The sequence below is a fragment of the Anomaloglossus baeobatrachus genome, chromosome 1 (assembly GCF_048569485.1).
Source record: "Anomaloglossus baeobatrachus isolate aAnoBae1 chromosome 1, aAnoBae1.hap1, whole genome shotgun sequence".
Lineage (NCBI taxonomy): Eukaryota > Metazoa > Chordata > Amphibia > Anura > Aromobatidae > Anomaloglossus > Anomaloglossus baeobatrachus.
Genome location: NC_134353.1, coordinates 918151127 through 918177889, shown reverse-complemented (window position 1 = coordinate 918177889; position 26763 = coordinate 918151127). Strand labels below are relative to the sequence as shown.

The following is a 26763-nucleotide window of genomic DNA, read 5'->3' as shown; positions in this document are numbered from 1 at the left end:
GTCTTGAAAAGTAACCGTTACTGGCTAGCACATTATGTTTTCATGATTTTTTTTAGTGTTTCTTTAAGCCAGAAAGATCCCATTTGAAATCACTTTAGTTTTGTGGCATGTCTGTGATCTGCTTTTTCTAAACAAAAGTAAACAACTGAATGAACATTCTCAGAGCCAGGTGATTCCATAATTTTTGCCAGGGGTTGTATAACGGCTGTATAGGTTATATAAGGGGCTATAGATGTTAGTGACAGCAAGTTCTGCAGAAAACAGAAAGATTTAGAGTGGCAGAAGTACTGATACAAATAAAACTGTGTACAGCTTAAGCGGGACATAAGGTAGAGACTCAAATTGAAGGAATAGTGAAAACATTGGTGGAGTAGAGCTGCAGGATAGGAGTCCTGACACTGCTGTGGGTGAGAGTGTTCTCCTGTAACAGTGGTGGACTGATGGGTGCCAGCCTAGCGTGGGAGTTTAGAGAAAGTATCCTAAATCTTGAGATTGTCATAAAGAAACTATGTGTAATGCCCACACTAGGGTCCCCACACTGTACTGCTCCCCTCCCCCAGTGGGGATATCGGTTTCCTCACCTTCCTGGCCGTTCTGTGATGGCTGCCATGAAAGCTGTCTTGTTTCTGTGCAACCTGCTCGGCCGCCTGTGAGACCCTCTAACCTTCCGGGTCTGCTATTTGCTACTGGCCCTATGTGGACGGCTTCGACAAGAAAGAGGCTAAAACTCTGCCACCACACAGACAGAATGACAGTCCTATCACCCACTCCTCCCCACGGTCGTATTTATCCTCTGTCTCAGGCCAAGACCTAAGCTATGTCCAAGTACATAAAGGAGAAACTGGCAAGAGGCTTCATTCAAAAGTCTTCCTCACTGGCCGAAGCTGGTTTCTTCTTTGTCAAAAAAAAGGACAGGTCTTTTCGGCCATGTATTGACTACAGTGGGCTCAATCAAATCACAGTCGAGAACAAGTACCCGCTACCACTTATACCGGAATTGTTCGACCGACTCCAAGGTTCCAGGATATTCTTCCAGTTTGACTTCCGTGGTGCATACAATCTGGTCTGGATACTGTAGGGCAATGAATGGAAGACGACCTTCAACACCCATGACGGCAACTATGAGTATCTGGTGATGCCATTTGGACTTAGTGGTGCCCTGGCGGTCTTGCAGGAATTTGTCAATGATATACAGTGTGTCCACCCATATCCCGTCCACCGCCATTAACTTGAGAATGGCGGCAGCTATAGGAATAGAAGTGGTGTCTAGGTATAGTAAAGTAGCCATGCACTACGCAATGAAACCACCTATAGCGCCACCTGGTGGAAAACAATGGAGTTAGCATTGTTATTTTGAAAACGGAACGAGATAGAGAAATAAAATGAATTAAAAAATTGTAGGGCATCATCAATTCAATACGAATCGACACCTTGCATACAGAAATGCTATGATATGAAACTCATGACCCCCCCCAAAACATTGAATGCTGGTCACACACATATGGCGCTCATTTAACTTTGATGCTCAAAGTGGCCACTGTCTGATGCAATGCACATCTGGACTCTGGACAGCATACTGTATCTTGCTGCACGTTTTGCAATATGGTAGGTGACACGTTTGCACAAGCATCTGTAATACGTCGTCGTAGGTCCTGCAATGTTGGTGGAGGGGTCGCATACACCTGCTGTTTGATGTGACCTCACAGTTAGAAGTCCAATGGAGTCAGGTCAGGTGAGCGCGGAGGCCACTACACGCAGCCACCATACCCAATGACTTGTAGGAAAGTCTCCATGAGGTATTGCTTCATCTCCGCAGCCTTGTGAGTTTTACACGTTCTAATCAAAGCATTTCTGTATGCAAGGTGTTGATTCGTATTGAATTGATGATGCCCTACAATTTTTTAATTCACTTTTTTTATCTATCTCGTTCCGTTTTCGAGATAAAAATGCTAACTCCGTTGTTTTCCACCAGGTGGCGCTATAGGTAGTTTCATTGCGTAGCACATGGCTACTTTACTATACCTAGACACCACTTCTATTCCTATAGCTGCCGCCATTCTCAAGTTAATGGCGGTGGACAGGATATGGGTGGACACACTGGAGGTGGATGCTTCATCATCTGCTGCTGGTGTGGTCCTCTAGCAGAAGTCGGCTACGGGTAACACTGCAACTTGCGGATTCTTTTCCAGTTCCTTCTCTCCGGCAGAACGAAACTAGTCAATTGGTGACTGAGAATTGCTGGAGATCAAATTTGCCTTGGAGGAGTGCCGATACCTTCTGGAGGGAGTGGTGCATCCAGTCATCATCTTCACTGACCACAAGAACCTGGCTTAGAGGTTGAACCCACGCCAAGCCCGGTGGCCACTGTTCTTTGCTCGCTTCAACTTCGTGCTGCATTTCCACCTTGCTGAGAAGAATGTTAGGGCTGATGCACTGTCATGGTCATTTCTGTTGGCTGATCAGGAGGAGGAGTGTCAGCACATTATCAAGCCTTCCTGGATGGTGATGGTGGCCCTTATAGATGTGTTCCAGGTTTTCCCCAGTAAGACATTCGCAATGGAAGCAGACAGAAAGCGAGTTCTTCACTGCCGTCATTCCTCCAGACTGCTCGACCATGCAGGAAAGAAGAAATCCTTGCAGCTGATCTCTTGCCATTATTGGCCTACGCTGTGACAAGACGTCTTGGAGTTTGTTTCCGCCTGTCCCTCTCGTGCCCGTAACAAGATCCCAAAGAAGTTCCCTGCTGGTCCATTGCTTCCTTTGCTGGTGCCATCTGCTCCTTGGCAGCATACTGGGATGGACTTGATCACAGACCTGCCGAAGTTCTCCGGTTTCACCGCCATTGGGGTAGTGCTAGATTCTCGAAAATGGCCCATTTCACACCAGTGACTGGTTTACCCACTTCATCAGGTGTCATTCAGCACATCTTCTGGTTCAATGGTCCACTGCTCTACATTGTGTTCGACTTCCTGCGGCACTTTATCAATGAGCATCACAGTAACTGGGTCAAGTTCCTTCCTTGGGCAGAATTCTCTTATAACATTCATGTGAGTGATTCCTCCGCCAAATCTCCGTTTCAGATATTGTATGGACAACGACCCAGAATTCCATTCCCAGCGGCGCTCACCTCCAGCAATCCTGCGGCCGATTCCTTCATCAAGACTTTCTCCGATATCTGAGCAGAGACCAAGTCTTCCCTGGAGCAGTCCTCTATCCATATGGCTCGAAGACAGTGTATGGCTGTCTTCCAGATATGTCCATCCTTCTTACAAGGTGGGTCCCTGTTTTATTGGTCCCTTCGAGGTGCTCCAGTGGATTAACAAGGTGTCCTACAAGCTGAAGCTCCTGGCCTCTCTACTCATCCACAACTCAATCCATGTGTCCCTCTCGAACCTGTGATCCTGAGCCACTACTACAGGGACATTGACATACATCGCCTCCTCCACTCAGTGATGAAGACACCATTGAGGTAAAGGCCATCCTTGCTGTTAAAAAGAGCCAAGGTAAAATCTATCATTTGGTAGACTGGAAGGGGATTGATCCTGAAGAGAGGTCTTGGGAACCAAAGGAGAATATTAATGCCCCTCTTCTCCTTAAGAGATTCCTGTAAAAGGGAGGGCATAAGGGGGTGTACTGTGACGCTCATACCAGTGTCCCCGCGCTATCCTGCCCTCGTCTCCTGGCGGGAACTTCGGTTATCTCACCTGACCGACCGTCCTGCGGTGTCTGCCCCATTCCCAGTCCATCCTGCTGTCTCTCAGAGCCTGTGTACACATCACAGGCTTCCTAGCTCTGCCCGAAGGGTGCACCCATGGCTACGCCCTTTTACTTAGAGGGCCAGCGTACCCCAACCCAGAAGTGCCTCTCAGGTCAGCTGAAAGGTTTCTGGTAATTAAGGAACCTTCCCCTTTAGGAAGGTGCCTGGGCAATTAATTAGTTACATTGCTAGTTCTCAGGTCCCTTAGTGCTGCTGCTGACACTTATCTATATTTCAGTACTCTGCCACTTTGCTGATCTGCTGTTGCCACTACAATCGACGCTGGCTACCACGATACCTGCCACTGCGAGTATTCACGTCGGTCTCTGCTGTCGTATCTACCCATCCATTCTGGACGGATCCACTACTTTGTTTGCTGCTGCTGTCACTACTTACAGTGACTATACTGTGTCCGTGGCGCCAGCTGCCGAGGTACTGCAGATTCCCTCTGACAGCTGTATACCATTGTGTGTAGCTGTGCCACCTCCGGTGGCAGTATTGAAGACTCAGTGGCCAATCCAGTTTGCTCCCCCAGGCAAATGAACAGTACCTTTGGTCAAGTGGACCCACGTATACAGTGCTCACTCACGAGCATAACACTATGTTGTGTGCCGCCACGTGTAATCATAAAGCTGAAGTCTATGTCAGATGTGAGAAGTATCCAGTATGGTGCCTGTTGCCCATCATGTCATTATCTTGTACCCCAAGTGCCAGTGTCATTGTTTTGTACTTTTAGTGTCAGTGTCATTATCCTGTACCCCCAATGTCAGTGTCATTATCCTGTACCCCCAGTGTCAGTGTCATTATCCTGTACCCCCAGTGTCAGTGTCATTATCCTGTACCCCCAGTGTCAGTGTCATTATCCTGTACTGTGACGCCCTGGGCAAGCCAGGGGTCACAGGTCATCACACCACCACACCCTACACCCCAGTTAGGAACACCAAAGCTAACCCAAAATCCTTGTTGCCTTCCTCCAGAGGCTGATGTCCACACCAGGGGGTGGGCCAGGCGGTTGGCTCCGCCCACCGAGGAGTTCACAGCTCTGGAGGCGGGAAGAACCAGGCAGATAGAGTTTGGAGGAGGAAGTGGAAGGAGTGAAGTTTAGCTCAGGCGGAGCTTGAGTGAAGAGTCAGCTCAGGGGGAGCTTGAGTGAGGAGCTAAGTGGAGGAGTAAACCAGTAGTGAAGTGAAGGAAGTAAAGTGGTAAAGGAGGAAAGTAAGAGTGGTGACAGAAAAGAAAGAGTGGAAAGCCTGAAGTGGTCCAGCTGTGTGCAGGACAGAGTCAGCAAGGTCAGCAACGGCGGTGATTGTCCGGAGGGGTGACCGTTTGGAAGTTCCTTGAAGGACCGCGGACGGGTGGTGACCCGGCGGTCTGGAGCAGTGTACAAAGGACAGTCAGCACCAGGGCAGGGGCCTCTCGGACCCCGGCAAGGCTAGGAGTCGCCATAATTTGCCAAATCCGTCAGTGAAGGGGACGCAGATCCCCCAACAACCAAGTCCCGATTGAAGGCAACAGCCCAACCAGTACAGTAGAGACACCGCCACCGCCAGGGCACCAGTTTCTAAGGGCCAGCGCCTGCGGGCAAAGAGTAGAGCTCCTCCGGTCCAGCTTGAAGCCGGGGAGCGGGTTACCGGTGGGAACCCATCGAGACCATCAACAACATCAGGTGCAGGGAAAAGGGACATCACCGTCACCTACTGGGGAAAGCAAGTGCAGCCGTCCGTGGGAACCGTCTTTCCAGCCGTGTGTTTTACCGAGAACTGTGTCAACGTCTCAGGCTGAGTGAGTACCACAGTGCCGCAAGGCACAGCGCTGCCCCCGCGTCCCTGCGCCCACCAAGCCCTGCATCTCCCACCTCATCACTGGGCCCCGGGATCACTAACCCCTACCCACGGAGGGGCAACACAACAACTTGCTGCTTCACACCATCACTCCCGGGATCCCCACACCGAGCAGCGGTGGTGCTAACAAATCACCACAACCGTGGGTGGCGTCACGGACAATAGACTTTATCCCAACACCCAAAACCCCCTTTCACTCACGGGCGAGGAGCGCCGCTAGAGTCCCCGGGATCCGGCCCACCGCTCGAGCCACCGAGCAGCAGCAGGCTGCAGCAGCCGCGGCGGCCGGACCCGAGCAGCAGTGGGAGAGCGCGGCGTCCCCTCCTCCGCCCGCGACAGTACCCCCAGTGTCAGTGTCATTATCCTGTACCCCCAGTGTCAGTGTCATTGATTTTAGACTTCAATGATGATCCCAGTTACAGTTTCTCCATTCAGTAGGTTTGTTCAGTGAGCGTGCTTTATAAGACGCCTGATACCACCGATCACACGGCACGTGGTCGGCCAGGACCAGTGACTCTATATTTATACTTGTGCTGGATCCAGGAGGGAGTGATCGGATTTTGTCACCACGGTGTGTCATTATAAATGTTTCCAAGTTGTGGAAAGCTCTGTATCTCTGTCAATAGAAGGAGCGTTGACCCTTGGAGCTATCAGGAGCGGAGGGTGGAGCGTCCCCGCCTGATCAGCATATTGATTGCACTAATAATTTTCCTTCCAGTAACTTTTTAAGCAGCGCTGGGTCTTCTCTTCCTCACGTGTCTTAGAGTTTAACCCACACTGCAAATAGGTAACACGTTAAAACATCACTTCAGCCGGCACAGGGCCTGCCATCACCATGAAGACCGGCAGCTTCATAGCCAACAAGATCCGCTCAGCTATATCCATCCGCAATCAATGGGTGCGAGAGGCCATGGCAGAACTGCTGTCCACGTTTGTGATGATGGTAAGAAACATGGGGTTAAAACTATATCATCATGTCAGGGAACGCCAATTATGTGATGTGACAGTCTACAGGGACACTGAGATGGTGTATCTAATCCTATCATATACGATACTGTCTGCTAAGCATGTGTAGCTAAGCCAATCATGTGTGATACTGTCTGATGAACCAGTATATCTAAGCTTATTATGTGACACTGTGCTGCTGAGCATCTCAGCCTAAAGTATAATACTGTCTGATGAACCAGTGTATCTAAGCCTATTGTGTGAGCTACTGTCTATTATGTTGATGCATCTAAGCCCATTATACGTGATTGGTTGATAAGCGAGTGTACGTGAGTCTATCATGTGTTATAATATTATACTAAACCAATGTATCTAAGTTTCTCAGTGTTTCCCTGTCTTATGGAGGCTCTGTATCTATGAATATAACACATGGTACTGTTTCAGTTAATGTATCTAAGTCAATAGGTATGATACTGCACTGCTGAGCTGCTATTTATAAGCCTATCATGTATGACTATTCACTATTCAATAAGTTAGCATCCGATGAGCTGGGGTATCTAATCCTATGATGTATGATGAACTGGTGTATCTGAGCTATGTGCTAAATAAGTGTATCTTTGTCAATCATCTAAATAGATGTATCTAAATGTGTAGCACTGTCTGATTAGACATTGTACCCAAAGTTAATGATGTATGATGCTATGCCAACAGTGCCATGCTAATATTTCTAATTGCATCATATGCGATACTGTCTGATGAGCGGGTGCATCTAATCTTTTAATGCATTATACGATCTTCTGAACTGGTGTATCAAAGCCTACATGTGTGATACTATTTGCTGAACCCCTGTATCTAAGCCCATAATGTATGACAGTATCTTGTGCTCTCCTTCCTGCTAATGACCTTAGACCAACTTCTCCATAATCTAAACCTCCCACTCCCATCTGCAAGACTTCTCTTGTGCTGCAACAGTTCTCCGGAATGCACTACCCCAGAGGAGCCCATTTACTTCTTTTAGATATCCCTTAAAAACACACCTTTCTAGGCAGATGTATCATATCACATCACTAGTTAACTGTTCTCTCTTCTCACTTCCTACATTTTACTCAAATTCTGGTTCTTCCATAATCTGTTCCCACTCCCTCTATGCACTTAGTAACATTTTATACACGGACATACAAAAATACAGGCTGGTGACTGGATCACATATGTACAGTAAATACACAGATATGAGCTGGTGACTGGATCACATATCTACAGTACATACACAGATATGAGCTGGTGACTGGATCATATATTCACATATGTACTTTACATACACAGATACAGGCTGGTTATATGGATAGTACATACACAGATACAGGCTGAGGACCAGATCATATTTGTACAATATATACACAGATATAGGCTGGTGACCAAATCACATATGTACAGTACATACACAGATATAGGCTGGTGCTAGGATCATATATGTACAGTACATACACAGATACAGGCTGGTGACAGGCTCACATATGTACAGCACATACAGATACAGGCTGGTGACCACATCATATATGTAGAGTACATACACAGATACATGCTGGTGACCGTTTCATATATGTACAGTTCATACACAGATACAGACTGGTGACTGGATTATACAGTCATATGAAAAAGTTTGGGCACCCCTATTTATGTAAACCTTTTTTCTTTATAATAATTTGGGTTTTTGCAGCAGCTATTTCAGTTTCATATATCTATTAACTGATGGACTGAGTAATATTTCTGGATTGAAATGAGGTTTATTGTACTAACAGAAAATGTGCAATCCGCATTTAAACAAAATTTGACCGGTGCAAAAGTATGAGCACCTCAACATAAAAGTGACATTAATATTTTGTAGATCCTCCTTTTGCAAAAATAACAGCCTCTAGTCGCTTCCTGTAGCTTTTAATGAGTTCCTGGATCCTGGATGAAGGTATATTTGACCATTCCTGGTTGCAAAACAATTCCAATTCAGTTAAGTTTGTTAAGTTTGATGGTCGCCGAGCATGGACAGCACGCTTCAAATCATCCCACAGATTTTCAATGATATTCAGGTCTGGGGACTGGGATGGCCATTCCAGAACATTGTAATTGTTCCTCTGCATGAATGCCTGAGTAGATTTGGAGTGGTGTTTTGGATCATTGTCTTGCTGAAATATCCATCCCCTGCGTAACTTCAACTTCGTCACTGATTCTTGCACATTATTGTCAAGAATCTGCTGATACTGAGTTGAATCCATGCGACCATCAACTTTAACAAGATTCCCGGTGTCGGCATTGGCCACACAGCCCCAAGGCATGATGGAACCTCCACCAAATTTTACTGTGGGTAGCAAGTGCTTTTCTTGGAATGCCGTGTTTTTTTGCCTCCATGCATAACGCCTTTTTGTATGACCAAACAACTCAATCTTTGTTTCATCAGTCCACAGGACCTTCTTCCAAAATGTAACTGGCTTGTCCAAATGTGCTTTTGCATACCTCAGGCGACTCTGTTTGTGGCGTACTTGCAGAAACGGCTTATTTCGCATCACTCTCTCATACAGCTTCTCCTTGTGCAAAGAGCGCTGTATTGTTGACCGATGCACATTGACACCATCTGCAGCAAGATGAAGCTGCAGGTCTTTGGAGGTGGTCTGTGGATTGTCCTTGACTGTTCTCACCATTCTTCTTCTCTGCCTTTCTGATATTTTTCTTGGCCTGCCACTTCTGGGCTTAACAAGAACTGTACCTGTGTTCTTCCATTTCCTTACTATGTTCCTCACAGTGGAAACTGACAGTTTAAATCTCTGAGACAACTTTTTGTATCCTTCCCCTGAACAACTATGTTGAATAATCTTTGTTTTCAGATCATTTGAGAGTTGTTTTGAGGAGCCCATGATGCCACTCTTCATAGGAGATTCAAATAGGAGAACAACTTGCAAGTGGCCACCTTAAATACCTTTTCTCATGATTGGATACACCTGCCTATGAAGTTCAAAGCTCAATGAGTTTACAAAATCAATTTAGTGCTTTAGTAAGTCAGTAAAAAGTAGATAGGAGTGTTCAAATCAAGAAATTGATAAGGGTGCCCATACTTTTGCACCGGTCAAATTTTGTTTAAATGCGGATTGCACATTTTCTGTTAGTACAATAAACATCATTTCAATCCAGAAATATTACTCAGTCCATCAGTTATTAGATATATGAAACTGAAATAGCTGTTGCAAAAACCCACATTGTTATAAAGAAAAAAGGTTAACATTAATAGGGGTGCCCAAACTTTTTCATATGACTGTATATGTACAGTTCATACAGATACAGGCTGGTGGCCAGATCATATCTGTACAGTACATACACAGATACAGGCTGGTGGCCAGATCATATCTGTACAGTACATACACAGATACAGGCTGGTGACTGGATTATATATGTACAGTACATATACAGATACAGTCTGGTGACCTGATGATATATGAACAGTACATACACAGATATAGGCTGGTGACTTGATGATATATGAACAGTACATACACAGATATAGGCTGGTGACTTGATGATATATGAACAGTACATACACAGATATAGGCTGGTGACTGGATCACATACAGTACATACACAGATACAGGCTGGTGACCGGATCACATACAGTACATACACACATACAGGCTGGTGACTGGATCACATATAGTAGATAAACACATACAGGCTGGTGACCGGATTACTTACAGTACATATACAGATACGGGCTGGTGACCGGATCACATACAGTACATACACGGATACAGGCTGGTGACCGGATCACATACAGTACATACACAGATACAGGCTGTTGAGCAGATCATTCAGCTTTACATTAATAATTATCTTATAACATTGGCTGGACCATAAATTACAGGAATGTTTTACATTATGTCTTATTTCCTTTTAGATTGCAAGCTCTTGAGAGCAAGGCCCTAGCTCCTCTTGTATGAGTTGTTGAATTATGTGTTACTGTGTACTGTGTGATACTGTCTGTACATGTTCCCTCTGAATTGTACCGTGCTGCGGAATATCTTGGAATTATACAAAATGACTATTATTGTCACCATCTGTGGTCATATCCTCGGTGTTTTCCTTGTCGGTGGCTGCGTCTGCACTTATATCTTTCTTACATTGCTGTTATCTATTAACCTCTGCTTCCATTCTTTACATTGCTGCTCGTCTTAAATTGTTACAGACAGATAAATGTTTTTCCTGCGGAGTGTGTGTGTATAAACAGTGTCTGACACGTGTGCTGCCGACCTGCCAGGGATACGTCATGGAAAGCACTCCGTGTCCCCTTATGTAGGTGACATCTTGACAAAGAGCTGTAAGGATATTTTCAGAAATTGCAAGTTATTCTATATCGATAAGATACTTGCTAGTCAGTGGAGGACTAACAGTTGGGACCCCCAGCGATCCAAGGACAGTGACTGGTATTTTTAGGAAAACCCCTTTATGACAACCCCTTTAAACCTCAAGAGCTCTAATACAAAATCTATAATAAAGGTGTAGTGGGTGGGCCTACCCCCTACTAGTTTAGCATAGTTACCCGGCATTGTGATTATTAAAAGTGTTGAATTTTATATTGCTATGTGATGTGTTAGGGCACCCCCTAGTGGCCGGGTGGGACGGCTGTTGCCACCGGGGAGGAGGAGTCGGCCGGATATCTAGGCAAGGTCTGAATGTGTGTGGGGGGAGAGGATCCGGGTCAGCGGAGTGTGAACATCTGGAGCGGCAAGTGCGATTGTGTGAGCGGAACATCAGGGGACACCGGAGATAAGGAGGTGGACGCAACCTCAAAGCCTATTCTGCCGGTGTGGGTCCGGTGTATGCTTGGCTGAAGAGTGGGAGTCCAGTGGCGCAACCTCAAAGCCTATTCTGCCGGTGTGGGTCCGGTGTATGCTTGGCTGAAGAGTGGGAGTCCAGTGGCGCAACCTTGAAGCCTATTCTGCCGGTGTGGGTCCGGTGTATGCTTGGCTGAAGAGTGGGAGGAGTACTCTGGGCATATCCCCATCAGAGGGTGCGTTTGGGCAGGTCGTCCCCAGCTCCACTAATATTGCCGAAATCCGCTGACCGGAGTGTTTTTCTCTTTATCGTTGTGAATAAATGTCGATTTTATTGCATCTGGACTGTTGCCTGCAGCCTCTTTGTGCATCGGCCGATAAAGATACAGACATACACTCTCTCAACATTAAGGAAGTGATGGAGTCAGGGATGTGCCTTGAAAATAGTGCTGCCACGACTACACAGCCAGAGGCCTCCCTGGCTGGTCACTTCATGTGGCGTAGTCGGCAGGATACGAGTCCCTTGCCGGAGAACCAGGAGTCTGAAGACCAAGTAGTGCCTGAAGCACGGAATTAGGATTATGAAAGAAGATTCCCAGTCCCATGGTGGGAGGAAGAAGTGCCCAAGGCGTTGGACCGGGCACAAGATGGCGGCAAGATGGCCGACGTCTGTGAAGAAACAGAAAAGGCGCGGAAAATTGGCGCCGAAAGAAGAGCCTGGGGCTGGCTGGTGCCGAAGAGAAGGCATGGAGTACTCCGCCCAAAGAGGGGAGGCGCCAGCTCCAGGGCATGGAAGAAGAAAAAGAAAAAGAAGTACCTCAGCGGAGGAGTCGAGATGATGCGTGAGGCTGGGGGTGGAGTTCGTTTAAGAGCGGGAAATGAAGACCCGCCTCCACTTCCTCCAGCCTCCGCGTCGACACCGCCGCCATTATTAGCGATTCGGTCGGAAACCGAGATGGAGAACTTTGGGCAACCTGCGGAGTTGGCGACGACGATGGCCCTCATCAGCCTCGGTCGAGGCCGACCTCGGTTCGCCCCTGCTAGCGAGGCCGCGATAGTGGACCTTCCCATTGGACCGGGAGGCTCTACGAGGCCAGACAAGGTTTCCTGGAAGACCTCATGGGATGCTCAAACCGGGAGCACCATCACAGAGGTGAAGGCGACCTATGCTACCCCGCCCATGCCCAGTCGTCCGGGGGTTGCTGTTTTTCCATGGGACACTCCGCAGCTTAACGCCGCCGCCACACCATTTGTTCCGGCGCCAGAGCCGGCCGAGGAGTTAGCCGGCCGTCTAGAGAAGGATCACCTGGGCTTCTTCTGGGACCCAGTCACCATCTCGCCGGAGAAGGCGCGCCCCAGAGTCCCGACCCCGAAACCTGACCCCGTCCAGGAACGTCTCCTGGCCGAGACCATCGTCCGGGAAATGCTGTCCGGCTCTGGTGGCGAGGAGCTGGCACAGCAGTTTGTGACCGGGGTGGTAGTCAAGTTTAACCAGCAAGAGGGATACGGCTTCATCCGAGAAGTAGAGACCGGGGATGATTATTTTTATAACCGGGTTCATCTCGACGTCGAAGGACTCCCTAAGCGACTTCACACTCTTTGGCCGGGTGAAAAAGTCACCTTTCTGCCGGATGCCGGTAGCCGCGGCCTGTTTGCCGTCTGCGTCTCCCGCATGCCGACCACCCGGGAAGCGGAGCAGTGGCAGGAGGAGATAGAGTGGGAGGAGCAGCAAGAGCGGCGCCGGAGCCATGCCAAACCGCTCCCGCCCGCGCCTCCTCAGCCCCGGCGCGTCCTGACTGCTGCCCCGGAGGCCGTGATGGAACCGGCTCCTGATCCGGAGAAGTTCCCAGCCGTGGTAGCGGTGACCCAAAACGTGACTAATAAGCCGGTCATTATGCTGGACGCACCACCACCATCCCGGGCAGGAACACCGTCACCGCCAAGAGGAGCTGCAGCAGCTGTGCCGGAGGAACCGCCCTACGCCCCGGTGTCTTTCAGGCGAATCCGCCGCCAGCCGGGACAATCTCTGGGGGCCTACATCCAGGCTCAAGCGGAAGAATGGAAGAGAGCCTGGCCCCCAGAGTAAGTTGTTGCCTCCAGCACTTGCCGAGACCGGTGTTGTTCCAGACCGGCAGAAAGTTCCTCTGTTGTTGTAAAGTTTTACGGGCCTGTTGCCCCCAGCAAAGACCGGGAGCGCTCTTGAAGCCTCCGGGCACCTCCAGCGAAGACCGGGAGCGCTACTGAAGCCTCCGGGCAGCCATCTAAGACCGGGAGCGCTGTTGAGCCTCCGGGCGCTATCCAGAGACCGGGAGCGCTGCTGCGCCATTAAGCGTCCCTAAAGATCGGGAGCGCCGCTGAACTGGTGCCGCTGTTGAGGACTGAACCGAAAGGTTTTTATGTGTTTATGTTTTTATGTGTTTAAGAGCCTTGCCGGGAGGCTCGGATTTTAAGAGGGGAGGCATGTAGTGGGTGGGCCTACCCCCTACTAGTTTAGCATAGTTACCCGGCATTGTGATTATTAAAAGTGTTGAATTTTATATTGCTATGTGATGTGTTAGGGCACCCCCTAGTGGCCGGGTGGGACGGCTGTTGCCACCGGGGAGGAGGAGTCGGCCGGATATCTAGGCAAGGTCTGAATGTGTGTGGGGGGAGAGGATCCGGGTCAGCGGAGTGTGAACATCTGGAGCGGCAAGTGCGATTGTGTGAGCGGAACATCAGGGGACACCGGAGATAAGGAGGTGGACGCAACCTCAAAGCCTATTCTGCCGGTGTGGGTCCGGTGTATGCTTGGCTGAAGAGTGGGAGTCCAGTGGCGCAACCTCAAAGCCTATTCTGCCGGTGTGGGTCCGGTGTATGCTTGGCTGAAGAGTGGGAGTCCAGTGGCGCAACCTTGAAGCCTATTCTGCCGGTGTGGGTCCGGTGTATGCTTGGCTGAAGAGTGGGAGGAGTACTCTGGGCATATCCCCATCAGAGGGTGCGTTTGGGCAGGTCGTCCCCAGCTCCACTAATATTGCCGAAATCCGCTGACCGGAGTGTTTTTCTCTTTATCGTTGTGAATAAATGTCGATTTTATTGCATCTGGACTGTTGCCTGCAGCCTCTTTGTGCATCGGCCGATAAAGATACAGACATACACTCTCTCAACATTAAGGAAGTGATGGAGTCAGGGATGTGCCTTGAAAATAGTGCTGCCACGACTACACAGCCAGAGGCCTCCCTGGCTGGTCACTTCAAAGGCCCCAAAGATAATATGTCATTCATAGTACTGGGGACCCCACAGGAGAGTATGGTGTGTGCGTTCTCTGCAGGACTATCACTGTTTTTGGGGGTTCCAATACTAAGTGGAGGGCTGTGGGGGCCGTCATATTGTGTGTGTGGGCCCTCATATTTTGTGGGGGCCCCCCAAACTGCATGTTGGAGCTGTAGGCGACATCATATATTTTGTGCGGGGCTCTGGTGGCCATTTCAGTTTGTGTGTGGGACCCTAACACTACCTGTGGGATCTGTGGGTGACATCATATTGTATGTACAGGCCCTCATACTTTGTGGTGGACTGTGAGGACCATCATACTTTGTATAGGTAGCTGGGGGGCCCCTATTCTATATATGAGGGAGTTGTGGGCCCATTATACTGTGTGGGGAGCACTTTAAGGACTTCATATGCTGTGGAAGGAATTACAGTGACTTGCAAATGTTTGGGCACCCCTGGTCAAAATTACTGTTATAGTGAACAGTAAAGCAAGTTGAAGATGAAATGATCTCTAAAAGGCATAAAGTTAAAGGTGACTCATTTTCTTTGTATTTTAGGCAAAAAAATAAATAAATAATCTTTTACATTTTTAAATTAGCAAAAAAATTTGGGTCAATGCAAAAGTTTAGGCACCCTGTATAGTTAGTACCTAGTATCACCCCCTCGGCAAATATCACACTTTATTAACACTTTTTGAGATCATTTAATCTTCAACTTCCTAACTGTTCACAATAACAGTAATTTTGAGCAGGGGTGCCCAAACATTTGCAAGCCACCGTATACTGTATTGGGGTTACTGTGGCAGCATCATACTTTTCTGGAGACGCTGTGGTGTCATCATAATGTGCATGGAGGGGGGCTGTGGGGGATATTAACTGTGGGGGCATTATGTAAGTATGGGGGGCATTTTAAGGCATTATACTCCTACAAGGGTCATAAAAGGAGTAGAGTAGTCAATGAGGACACTAAGGGGCTTCAGTATTGGCACAATTATTGCGTACCTGCTATAATATGTGTTCTTCTCTCTGATTTTATGATTTTAAAAGTTAGGAGGTATGACCACCTACTACACCAATTTTTTTTTGGGGGGGGGCTTATAGAGGGGAGGAGCCCTGTGATTTCTATGCATGCAATTGGGATGTTCAGGTATGCCCCTCCTTGTCCCCTATTGGCACACTTTTACTTATTCAAGAAAAATGAGGTGAATATAGAATATTTGCCCAATTTCTAATCACTATGCAAAACTGGTTACTGGCAATAAAAAAGGACAGCATTTGTGGTATGAAAAATATAGCTTTCAACCAATTAAAGGGGTTGAGAAAAGGGCTCCGACCTGCGCCCCAGTGAGAGAGAGAGACATAAGTAAATCAGAAATGAATGCAGCCATATTCTCCAGGCTCTCCCCATTCAGTTTCATCACTTTCCCATCCATTTCAGCCTTTTCCTCAGGCCAGCAGACCTCTCTGTTGGGTCCAGCAGAAAATTACTTGTATTTCCCATGACTTGCATTGTACTCGCTATTTTGAACTATGATGGTGTGATATTGTGGGTTATGTACCATTTTATGTGAGTTCATGTTTTGGGGGTGGTGGTCTGTCTATTCAATTTATTGTTTGTCCTGTTAAGTCAGGTTATATCCCCTTACAGTGCTTCTGTCCCTAGGTCTGGGGGAGGTGGCGTGGGATCCACCTAAACTCTCTGTTTACCTGGGGGATTAGTCAGTCTGTTTGAGAACTTAAAGAGTGAAGCACAAAGATTCATCCTCTGTGGGCAAAAGCTGCGGCTCCCCAGAGAGACCTGGACACTTATCGCTTACTGGACTAAATTTGTGTTTCTGGACTATTTTACCCTCTGTATGGTGGATTATGTTATGGACCGTTTGACTTGCTCGGAATAAATGTTCTCATCCATCTCTCCCTCTGTTGATTGTGTGATATCGGAGAAGGACCCTGTCACAGGAACGAATACACAAGTATTACAAAGTACTCATTATGAGTATAGCGATTACAAATATTTCGGTATTCACTCATCTCTTAGCCCTTACCTTTCTCCTCCTGAACTTTTCTGTGGTGATTTATGACCACAACAAAGCCAAGTGAACTTTGATTTGGTCATACATCACCTTAGAGGAGTTCAGAAGAGGAAAAATAACATAGGAGTCCTTTGTAATTCTTCACCCTTCCTAAAAAAAGAGAGTATTTACTATTTTAATTTGACTATTTAAAAAAAAAATAAAAAGTTTGAACCGAAGGATCGTAAGATACAACAAACTGCAAGTCGTCATTGATTCAGTAATGATTACGAGATGGCTGTTGGCTAATGTGAGCATGTGTGATAACGTTATAATAGGGAGCGGCCACTTATGCAATGCACTAATATGTTTTTTTTTCAAGTGTCTACAAAGGTGAAGTTTGATTTTTAAGGTTTGATTTCCTCTGAAAGCATTGACACGACTGTTGGATATTGCAGCCCCATTGAAGTGAAAGGAACTGAGCCGCAATGCCACACAATGTATAGCTATACATATATAGAGAACGGTAGTGTAAGGACTGTGTCCTATAATACCGGAGCTGGTTGCTGTGTTTTCAATATTATAGGAACAACATGACCACCTATGCAGCAGCACGGGACCTGTGAGCTGATAAGTGACAGTATTTGCTGCTGCTTTGTGCATATTCTGTGCAGTTTCTCTGCTGTATTCTTGACACGTTAGGTACGGGGAAGTACCAAGCAAACAGCGAAAGAGAAGGGAAACCATGTGTCTAGGGAAGGGTGAAATGGAGACCCCTGACCAAACCTACAGCTAGTCCCTGGGGTCCCTCACCACCCTAGATAGGTTCCGCACCTATGCGCCGAGTTGGATACCTGACCCTAGGTATCCCCAGTGCTAGGTCCTTAATAGGGAACGGGTGGGATAAGCTCTTTGTCAACCCCAGTAAACGCTATAGACGAATCAAGGAGGACACACAGGACGAAAATGCACGAACTACTTATCCACAGATGACTCAGGTAGAAGTTCAGCAAAGTTTTCAGCAACGATACCACAGATGAGTACAAGCCACCTGCTTGCAACCGAGGCTTGAAGGAACTGAAAAATATCACCAGCACCAGGCCAAGGAAGGAAGGGTATATAAACACCAAGATAATGCTGATGATCAGCAGTTGGGTGGAAGGCGAGCTCCTGCTGGGTCCAAAGGGAGGGAAAGCTACCTATACCAATGAATACTGACAGCAGGAACATTGGAAAGTCAGGGAGCATTCTGCGCAGCCAAACACTGTGATCTTCTATGGCCAGAAACCAGATGACTGTCTGTCACCCGTGACAATTCTAACGCAGAACTGTGCATCTGACTGTGCTCACAAGATACCTCTTTATATTTATGTAAAGTATTTCATTCCCATCTTCTTCTTTTAGCTCATCTCTATTAAAACTCAGAAACTGTAGTATGGACGGCAGAAACACTAACAGTGAGCTACAGGCTGCACTGTTGTCAATGAGAGAATTTCTTCTGCCTACATGCTTTGCGACATACAGCTTGTAGGTTTCAGTTCAGACTGTCAGTTACTGCCCCTACATTGATGTATGACTTTAAGAATTAGGTTTATACAAACTTATTGCTCTTTTTTCTAAAGTCTTATAAGGACAAGACAACATCAAATCTGGTGATGTCATGGAACGGATTTGTTCTCTCATTCGGCTGCAGAGGGGCTTATATCATTTATTTCTAGGATCATATGTTGTGGGTAAAAATCTGACAGCTGAAAAAGCCGTCCTGATGGTATCCAACCACTTGTCACATACTGTTCCCGGTCAGACATGTGCGGAATATGGGACCTTCATTCATGATTATTTATATAGAACACGTGGATGTAATGTGTGATTGTTTCCACACAATAACTCCGGATATGTTCATGGGAACATTGACCTCTCTTAGAAAAAAACAACTAACCTTGCGTTGCATTCCTCCAAAGGAGAAGACAGTGTCAAGTTTCTTTAAAAAAATAAGACTGGGTCACAGAGCTGATTATTACCGCAGAGCTGCCAGTCTCCTGATGTCTCAGAACAATTCTGGAACATCTGATTCCATAATTCTGCAATGTCACTCTAGAAATTCATAAATAATGGGTGTTACCATGCTCATTGCCAAAGGGGTGTGTCTCTGCACAGACTAGTACTGGCAGCACTGATTGGATATAATCAGTATAGGCAGGGAGACCCGGTTGTGAATCCTTCTCCACAGGCACCGTGTACCTGAACCGGCTGCACATGCGCCATTGTGACAATGCTTTGCCTGATCTGATCGGAAATCTAACCTGTTGCTGTTAGGCCTGTATGTAGTTTGACAAATAGGAAAGTAGGAGTAGAGACAAAGCTCTGCCTCCACTTCCTGTAATCCGTCTACATGTCTCTGCTGCTGGAGGCGGATTACACCTGATGACAGGCAGCGAGAAACGCAGAAGGAAACCTAGTGGCCAGCACTTTGGATTAATTTTTTGGCAGGCTAGTCTGTCGCGGGCGGAGGAGGGGACGCCGCGCTCTCCCACTGCTCGGGTCCGGCTGCCGCTGCGGCTGCTGCGACCTGCTGCTGCTGCTCGGTGGCTCGAGCGATGGTCCGGATCCCGGGGACTCGAGCGGCGCTCCTCGCCCGTGAGTGAAAGGGGATTGGGATTTGGGATACTTTATTGTCCGTGACGCCACCCACGGTTGTGGTGATTTGTTGACACCACCGCTGCTCTGTATGGGGATCCCGGGAGTGATGGTATGGAGCAGCTAGATGTTAGTCCTCCCCTCCGTGGGTAGGGGGTAGTTGTCCCGGGGCCCAGTGATGAGGTGGGTGATGCAGGGCTTGGTGGGGTGCAGGGACGCGGGGGCAGCTCTGTGCCTTGCGGCACTGTGATAATCACTCAGCCTGAGACGATGACACAGTTCTCGGTAAAACACACGGCTGGAAAGACGGTTCCCATGGACGGCTGCACTTGCTTTCCCCAGTAGTTGACGGTGACGGTCCCTTTTTCCTGCACCTAAGATGATGATGGTTTTGATGGGTTCCCACCGGTAACCCGCTCCCCGGCTTGGATATGGGCCGGAGGAGCCCTACTTTTCCCGCAGGCGCTGGCCCTGAGAAACTGGTGCCCTGGCGGTGGCGGTGTCTCTCTGTAATGGTTGGACTGTTGCCTTCAATCGGGACTTGCTTGTTGGGAGACCCAGAGGTCCCCTTCACTAACGGATTTGGCAAATTCACGGCAACTCCTAGCCTTGCCGGGATCCGAAAGGCCCCTGCCACTGGTGCTGACTGCTCTTCGTATACCGCTCCGGTACCGCCGGGCCACCACCCGTCCGCAATCCTTCCAGCAACCTCCAAGCAGTCTTCCCTGCAGACAGTCACCGCCGTCTGCTGACCTTGCTGTCTCAGTCCGGGGCACACACCCGGACCAGCTTCAGGCTTTACAAACTGTCACTTTCTACTCCTTCTCTCAAGCACCTCTACCACTTCACTGTTTACTCCTTCACTTCCCTAGCTTGACTGCCTGGTTCTCCCGCCTCCAGGGCTGTGAACTCCTCGGTGGGCGGAGCCAACTGCCTGGCCCACCCCCTGGTGTGGACATCAGCCCCTGGAGGAAGGCAACAAGGATTTTAGGTTAGCCTTGGTGTTCCTAACTGGGGTGTAGGGTGTGGTGGTGTTGTAATGGGATCAACAATTCAGACTGCATCATTAATGTAGAAATGGATTTGAATATTGCTTCAGCCCTTGCCCACAAGGCGGCAGTGTCAGACTGTGCAACCACAAACACAGAGGTGGGAAATCCCCTACAGGAGCTGGTGTGTTCTAACAAGGAAGAGAAAGTGCGGGAAGATTATTCAGCCCCGGAGCTCAGCCAGGAGAGATCTGCGTGTGGTCTCTCTGAACACAGGGCTCTTTTGCCACCGGATTCTTGGAGGAATCACCCTGTGGAAGTGGTTCCTGCCATCCCCGGGCTGCAGGACTTTGTTTTCGCCGAGGATCTCCCCGGACTGCAGAGCATCGCACCCTGAGTGCAAGTACAGGGGCCGTGACCTCCCTTCTGCTCGGTGTGCCCCGGGACTAAAAGACTGACTATAATCTGTTACCAGCGGGAGAAGATCAAAGGAAAAGACCGAGGAGCTGCATCCCTTCAGCGCTGCACCGGGACCCATCATCGTGAGACTCCAGGCCTGCGACGTGGGAGCGGCATCTTCTTCTGGGATAGACTGGTACGTGATTGTAGGGAAAGTTAGGGAAAGTTGCCGCCATTTCTTTGTTGTTTTTCTCTTTTTCTTTTTTTTTTCTCTTGCTGCGTACCCGGAAGGAGTGAAGATCCGGGGACTCCACTATACACATGTGCGCATATAGTTCGGTTGATTGTATTATAAATATGTTTCCTAGTAAAGAAATGTTACTACCGGTAAAATCTGAGTATGGGGATTTTGTTGGAATAGAGCATACACACACACCCGCGGCCCTACCACCGGTCGCTTCATGTGGCGTAGTCGGCAGGATCTGTGACCAACAAAATCACCCCCCGGTAGTAACTTATAACCGGACAGCTCCCCCGCTGTCTATTGTCAATCAGGTGAGAAAGTTTGACGGACGGAACTATCCTGTAACTGAATGGACTGAACAACTTAAGATAGTGGGGGAAATGTATAAGGCTATGTGCGCACGTTGCGTACAAGCCCTGCAGAAATTTCTGCAGCGATCTGAAGAGCACATGTGCGCTTTAGATCGCTGCAGCAATGTCCGTAGTGAGCGCCGATTCCATGCGCTCTGCCTGCAGCTCCTGCCATAGACAGAGCAGGAGCTGCCGGCAAAGCGCAGGAAAGAAGTGACATGTCACTTCTTTTTGCGCAGCGCTTCGGCAGTAGCCGAAGCGCTGCGCTCTTAAACGCCACGTGCGCACGGCCCCTGCACAATCTCCATAGACTGTGCAGGGGACGCAGGACGCATGCAGTTACGCTGCGCTACAAAGCGCAGCGTAACTGCATGTTTTTACGCGACGTGCGCACATAGCCTAACACTGATCCTAAGACCTTAGCAGAAATGGCCATGCTAACATTAGAGGGGGAAGCGTGGACGACAGTCAGGCTGGAGACGGTTAGAGGCCAGCGTACGTTGGATGACTTGGTGCGGGTGCTGGAGAACACCTATGGGCCGACCACATATGCGGGAACATTGCGCTATATGTTCTTCCGGCATACTCAGCTCGAGTCGGAGGACATTCCTCAATATGCCAATGCCCTGCAAGTGCTGCTAGAACAAGCCTGTAGAAAAGAAGAACAGATAGCTAGTACGGGTGCCCGTGACCTGGTGTTGAGAGATCAGTTCGTGACCGGATTGAGAGACCCGTACCTTAACCGCTCATTGCAAGATCTACTCCGGATAAATCCGGCCTTTACGTTCGCTGAGGTCAAACAAGAAGCTATAGAACGTTCAAGGGGACCTGTCGTGGAGACACAGACATATACCGCGGCTTGCAGGTCCATATCTGGTATCGGGACTCCGAACAGCAACACGGAAGAACTGAAGCAGATGGTGGCAGCGTTGCAGAAACAGGTGTTACAGCTCACCCTAGACCAACAGGCGGGCCGGCAAGCGAGACAACAACCCAGCCGGCCGATGGGAAGATGCTGGACATGCGGCGATCCCCGCCATAGAGCCAACCGTTGCCCCCAGAACTTTCAAGTTCATCCACAGTCCGATCTACCAGAACCAGCAAGTCATGTCTCACAACAGCGGCCGCCTTTAAACTAGATGCCCCTGCCAAAGAGGCTCACTCGGCAGGGGACGCCAAAGAGAGGGGTGTAGGAAAACAGAGCCAGCCACGGAACAAACTTGCATCAAATAGCCCCACCCTGGAAGTATTACTGGAAGGGATCGCCGTACAAGGGTTAATGGATACTGGGTCTCAGGTATCCACCTTCTCCGAGCAGTTCTACGAAGAATGTCTAAAGCCGCGGGTTGCCTATGACCCTGATACCGCCATCAAGATCAAAGCAGCCAATAATCTACCCATTCCGGTGACGGGAGTTGCCTGGATGAACACCGAAATCTGGGGCCAAGATCTCGGGAAGAGAGGGATAATTGTGGTCAGGGAAGGCTTTGGATCAGAAACGCCCATGATTATTGGGATGAACATCTTGAAAGACCTGAATCTGGTGTTGTTTACCAAGAAGGGGCCCAAGTACTGGCAAGAAGTGACCGCACATAGGGCCACCCGCCGTGCCTTTCAGCAAGTGGTCCGGACCTGCAACCTCCAGCGAATGACTGAAGAACAACTGCCGCTGGCCACGGTCACCGTACCCCGCCATACTAGGATCACCTTACCGGCTGGGAAAGAGACAGTTATCTCACTACCCCTTAGCACCACGAGACAGCTTGAAGGCGTGGAGGTGCTGATTGAGCCGCGCACCCCGAAGGAAGGGAAGCTGAATCCACTAGTCGCTCGAACTCTAGCAGTAGTGAGAAAGGGAAGAATTCCTGTCAGGCTGGGCAACACGGCTAACGTGAGCGTTGACCTAGAAGCTGGGACACAGCTCGCCCGAGTCTACGCTCTAACCGAAGAGGTGAACCCTATGAGCCCCCTCCAGTTTGTACCGTCTACAGAGGGAGATTGGACAGTAACGGTCTCTGCCATGACCGCTGTCGCGGGTGACACCAACGCGGGGTGAGAACTACGAGAGAAGTGTCAGTTGGACGTATCCCAATACTCCAAATGGGAGGTGTCCCAGGTGGAAGAGCTACTTCAAGAGAATCAGGCGTCCTTTGCCCGGCATGACACCGACTTTGGGTGCACCACCAGTATCAAGCACGAAATCCCCACAGGTGACACTGCTCCTATCCGTGAAAGGTACCGCCAAATACCTCCCCAGCAATACCAAGAAGTGAAAAATCTCCTGAATTCCATGCTACACGCTGGAGTGGTACGAGAAAGCCAGAGCCCCAGGGCTGCACCGGTGGTGATAGTCAAGAAGAAGGACGGGTCCCTGAGGTTCTGTGTGGACTACCGCCGTTTGAATGCTTGCACCATCCGGGACTCATACCCTTTGCCAAGGATCGAAGAATCCCTGACAGCCCTGAAGAAAGCCAAATACTTCTCTTCGTTGGATCTGGCCAGCAGATATTGTCAGGTACCTATGCACGAGAAAGATAGAGAGAAGACTGCTTTCATCCTACCCATGGGCCTGTACGAGTTCGACCGGATGCCCTTTGGTCTGAACAACGCGCCGGGGACTTTCCAGTGGCTGATGGTGCGCTGCTTGGGAGACTTCAACTTCGACTTCACCCTCATCTACCTGGACGACATTGTAGTCTATTCGGCCACATTTGAAGAACACCTGCAGCAGCTGGGCCGTGTGTTCAGTAGGTTGAGAGAACATGGCCTGAAGTTGAAACCCAGCAAGTGCCGTCTTCTGCAGCCCGAGATCAATTACCTGGGCCACCGGATCTCGGCCGAAGGTGTCCAGCCATCTTCAGAGAAGATAGCCGCCGTACGGGATTGGCCGCAGCCCACAAACGTCAAGGAGGTCAGGGCTTTCCTGGGGTTGGCCGGCTACTACCGCCGGTTCGTCAAAAACTTCGCCCGGCTTGCTGCACCCTTGCATGACCTGCTTCGAGGGACCACCAACAGCCCCAGAGGACGACCCATCAGCTGGGGACCCAGCCAGGAAGAGTCCTTCCAAGCCCTAAAGGGTGCCTTAACGTCTCCCCCCATCCTGGCATATGCGGACTACAACTTGCCCTTCCAACTACACACCGATGCCAGTCTACAGGGTCTAGGGGCAGTACTTTCACAGGTCCAAGAAGGCAAGGAACGGGTCATAGCCTATGCCAGTCAGTCCCTACATGAGGGCGAGAAGAACCCCACCAATTATAGCTCGTTCCGGCTGGAGCTGTTGGCCCTAACGTGGGCTATGGCAGAGAAATTTGCAGGATACCTCACGGGGGCTGAAGTACTAGTCCTGACCGATAACAACCCGTTGGCCCACCTAGAAAATGCGAAGATCGGAGTCATGGAGCAGCGTTGGATGGCTCGGCTCTCCAAGTTCAATTACAAGATCAAATACAGGGCTGGAGCTGAGAATCAAAATGCGGACAGCCTGTCTAGAGTGTCATACCCCTTACTTAACCGAGACCGGGATGAAGAATTAGAAGGGGACGAGACGCCTGACTTTGCAAAGCTCGCCCAACAGATGGTGGAGTACCGCCAGTTCGTTGTGGGCGCAGCTGGAACTCCAGTGGGGGTCGCCTTGCCACCCCAGGAGTGGTGCAGGCTCCAGGACCAGAACCCTGAATGGGCTCTACTCAAACAATGGGTGAAGCGGCAGCAGAAGCCTCCCGCCGATATACGGGCACGACTGTCTACCGGGACCTTGACCCTGCTCAGTCAGTGGGACCGGCTGATTCTGAGAGAAGGAGTGCTATACCGGAATGTTCTCTTGTCGCACATGCTGGAGGAATGCACACAAGTTGTGGTGCCTGATCAATTGGCCCGTGAGATGGTGGCCCAAGCCCACAAAAGGAATGGACACTTCGGAATAGACAAGACCTTTCGGTGGATTCAACAGTCCATCTATTGTCCGGGGCTCCGCAAGCTGGTTGAAGACGTCTGCTAGACCTGTCGCACCTGTGAACTACACAAGTCCCCTGAGCAGCGTGCACCTGTTCAGACAATTAAAACATCCAGGCCCCTTGAGCTGTTGATGGTGGACTATCTGCTGATTGGGACGGCGAGCAGTGGTTATCAGTACTGCCTGGTCATGGTGGATCACTTCACAAAATTCGCTGTCGCTGTCGCTACCAAAGACCAGACGGCTGAATCGGCTGCTCGGGCCATCTGTCAACAGTTCATCCACGTCTACGGGTGCCCGGAGAGGTTGCACTCCGACCAGGGGGCTTGTTTCGAAGGCCGAGTCATCGAAGAGCTGCATCGGATGTATGGGATCCAGAAGTCGAGGACCACTCCTTACCACCCAGGGAACGGTGCATGTGAACGCTTCAACCGGACTCTACTCCAGCTGATCCGCACCTTGGCCGATGATAAGAAAGACCAATGGCCCCAATTCCTTCCCGATCTAGTATGGGCCTACAACAACCAGGTCCACTCCGTGACTGGTTACACCCCACACACCCTTCTCTTTGGCCGCCCCGGAAAAGGGGTCCGTGACCTGAACCTATTCCGCCCTGGAGATGATGTCTGCCATAACTACCCCTCCTGGCTAAATGCTCACCGCCAGAAGATGGAGACTGTACACTGGATGGTGAGCCAACAAATCCGGGGCCAGATACATGCTGACCCACTCCCCGTGCAAGAGCAACCCTTGAAGTTAGGACAGCTAGTCTTGCTCCGTATCAAGAAGCCACAAGGGAAACTTCGAGCCAAGTGGGAGACTGAAGTCTACCGGGTAATCGAACGCCCCTATCCCAACGGGCATGTATACCGAGTGCAGGGTGAAGACAGTCGCAACATTCGCACTGTGCACCGAAATATGTTGCGTCCCTGCCGATCCCAGCCTGACTCCCCTACCACAGTACCCGGAGGGGGTGACGCTGCCAACACGACTGACGTCACGGACGTTTCCCAGCATAGTGATCACGGCGACTCTGAGACCGGTGACCCACCTACACAACCCAGTTCTTCCCCTGGAGTGCTGACTGAAGTGGGTCGTAAAGACAGTGACAGGGAAGGGAACAACCGACCCTTGAGACGCACTGACCACACCACTGCTGGGATCCCGCCCGGCCGGTCTTACAGGGACCAGTATGTATGGCCCACTTCTCAACCAACCCCTGTGACATCTGCAGTCATCGCTGCCTGGGAGCCGACGGTAGTTGACAGGGACTGCCAACCTTTAAGTAGGGGGGTATGTAATGGGATCAACAATTCAGACTGCATCATTAATGTAGAAATGGATTTGAATATTGCTTCAGCCCTTGCCCACAAGGGGGCAGTGTCAGACTGTGCAATCACAAACACAGAGGTGGGAAATCCCCTACAGGAGCTGGTGTGTTCTAACAAGGAAGAGAAAGTGCGGGAAGATTATTCAGCCCCGGAGCTCAGCCAGGAGAGAGCTGCGTGTGGTCTCTCTGAACACAGGGCTCTTTTGCCACCGGATTCTTGGAGGAATCACCCTGTGGAAGTGGTT

At 49.5% G+C, this 26763-nt stretch overlaps 1 protein-coding gene across 1 annotated transcript in view; it reads left to right on the top strand.

The window, feature by feature from the left end:
- The first annotated feature begins 6255 nt into the window (after positions 1-6255).
- Positions 6256-26763, top strand: part of LOC142302066 (aquaporin-7-like) — a 58111-nt gene continuing 37603 nt past the window's right edge. Inside the window, exon 1 of the mRNA XM_075343147.1 lies at positions 6256-6541. Within this exon, the coding sequence (XP_075199262.1) occupies positions 6434-6541 (108 nt within the window). The 5' untranslated portion in view covers positions 6256-6433. The remainder of the gene's footprint in view (positions 6542-26763) is intronic.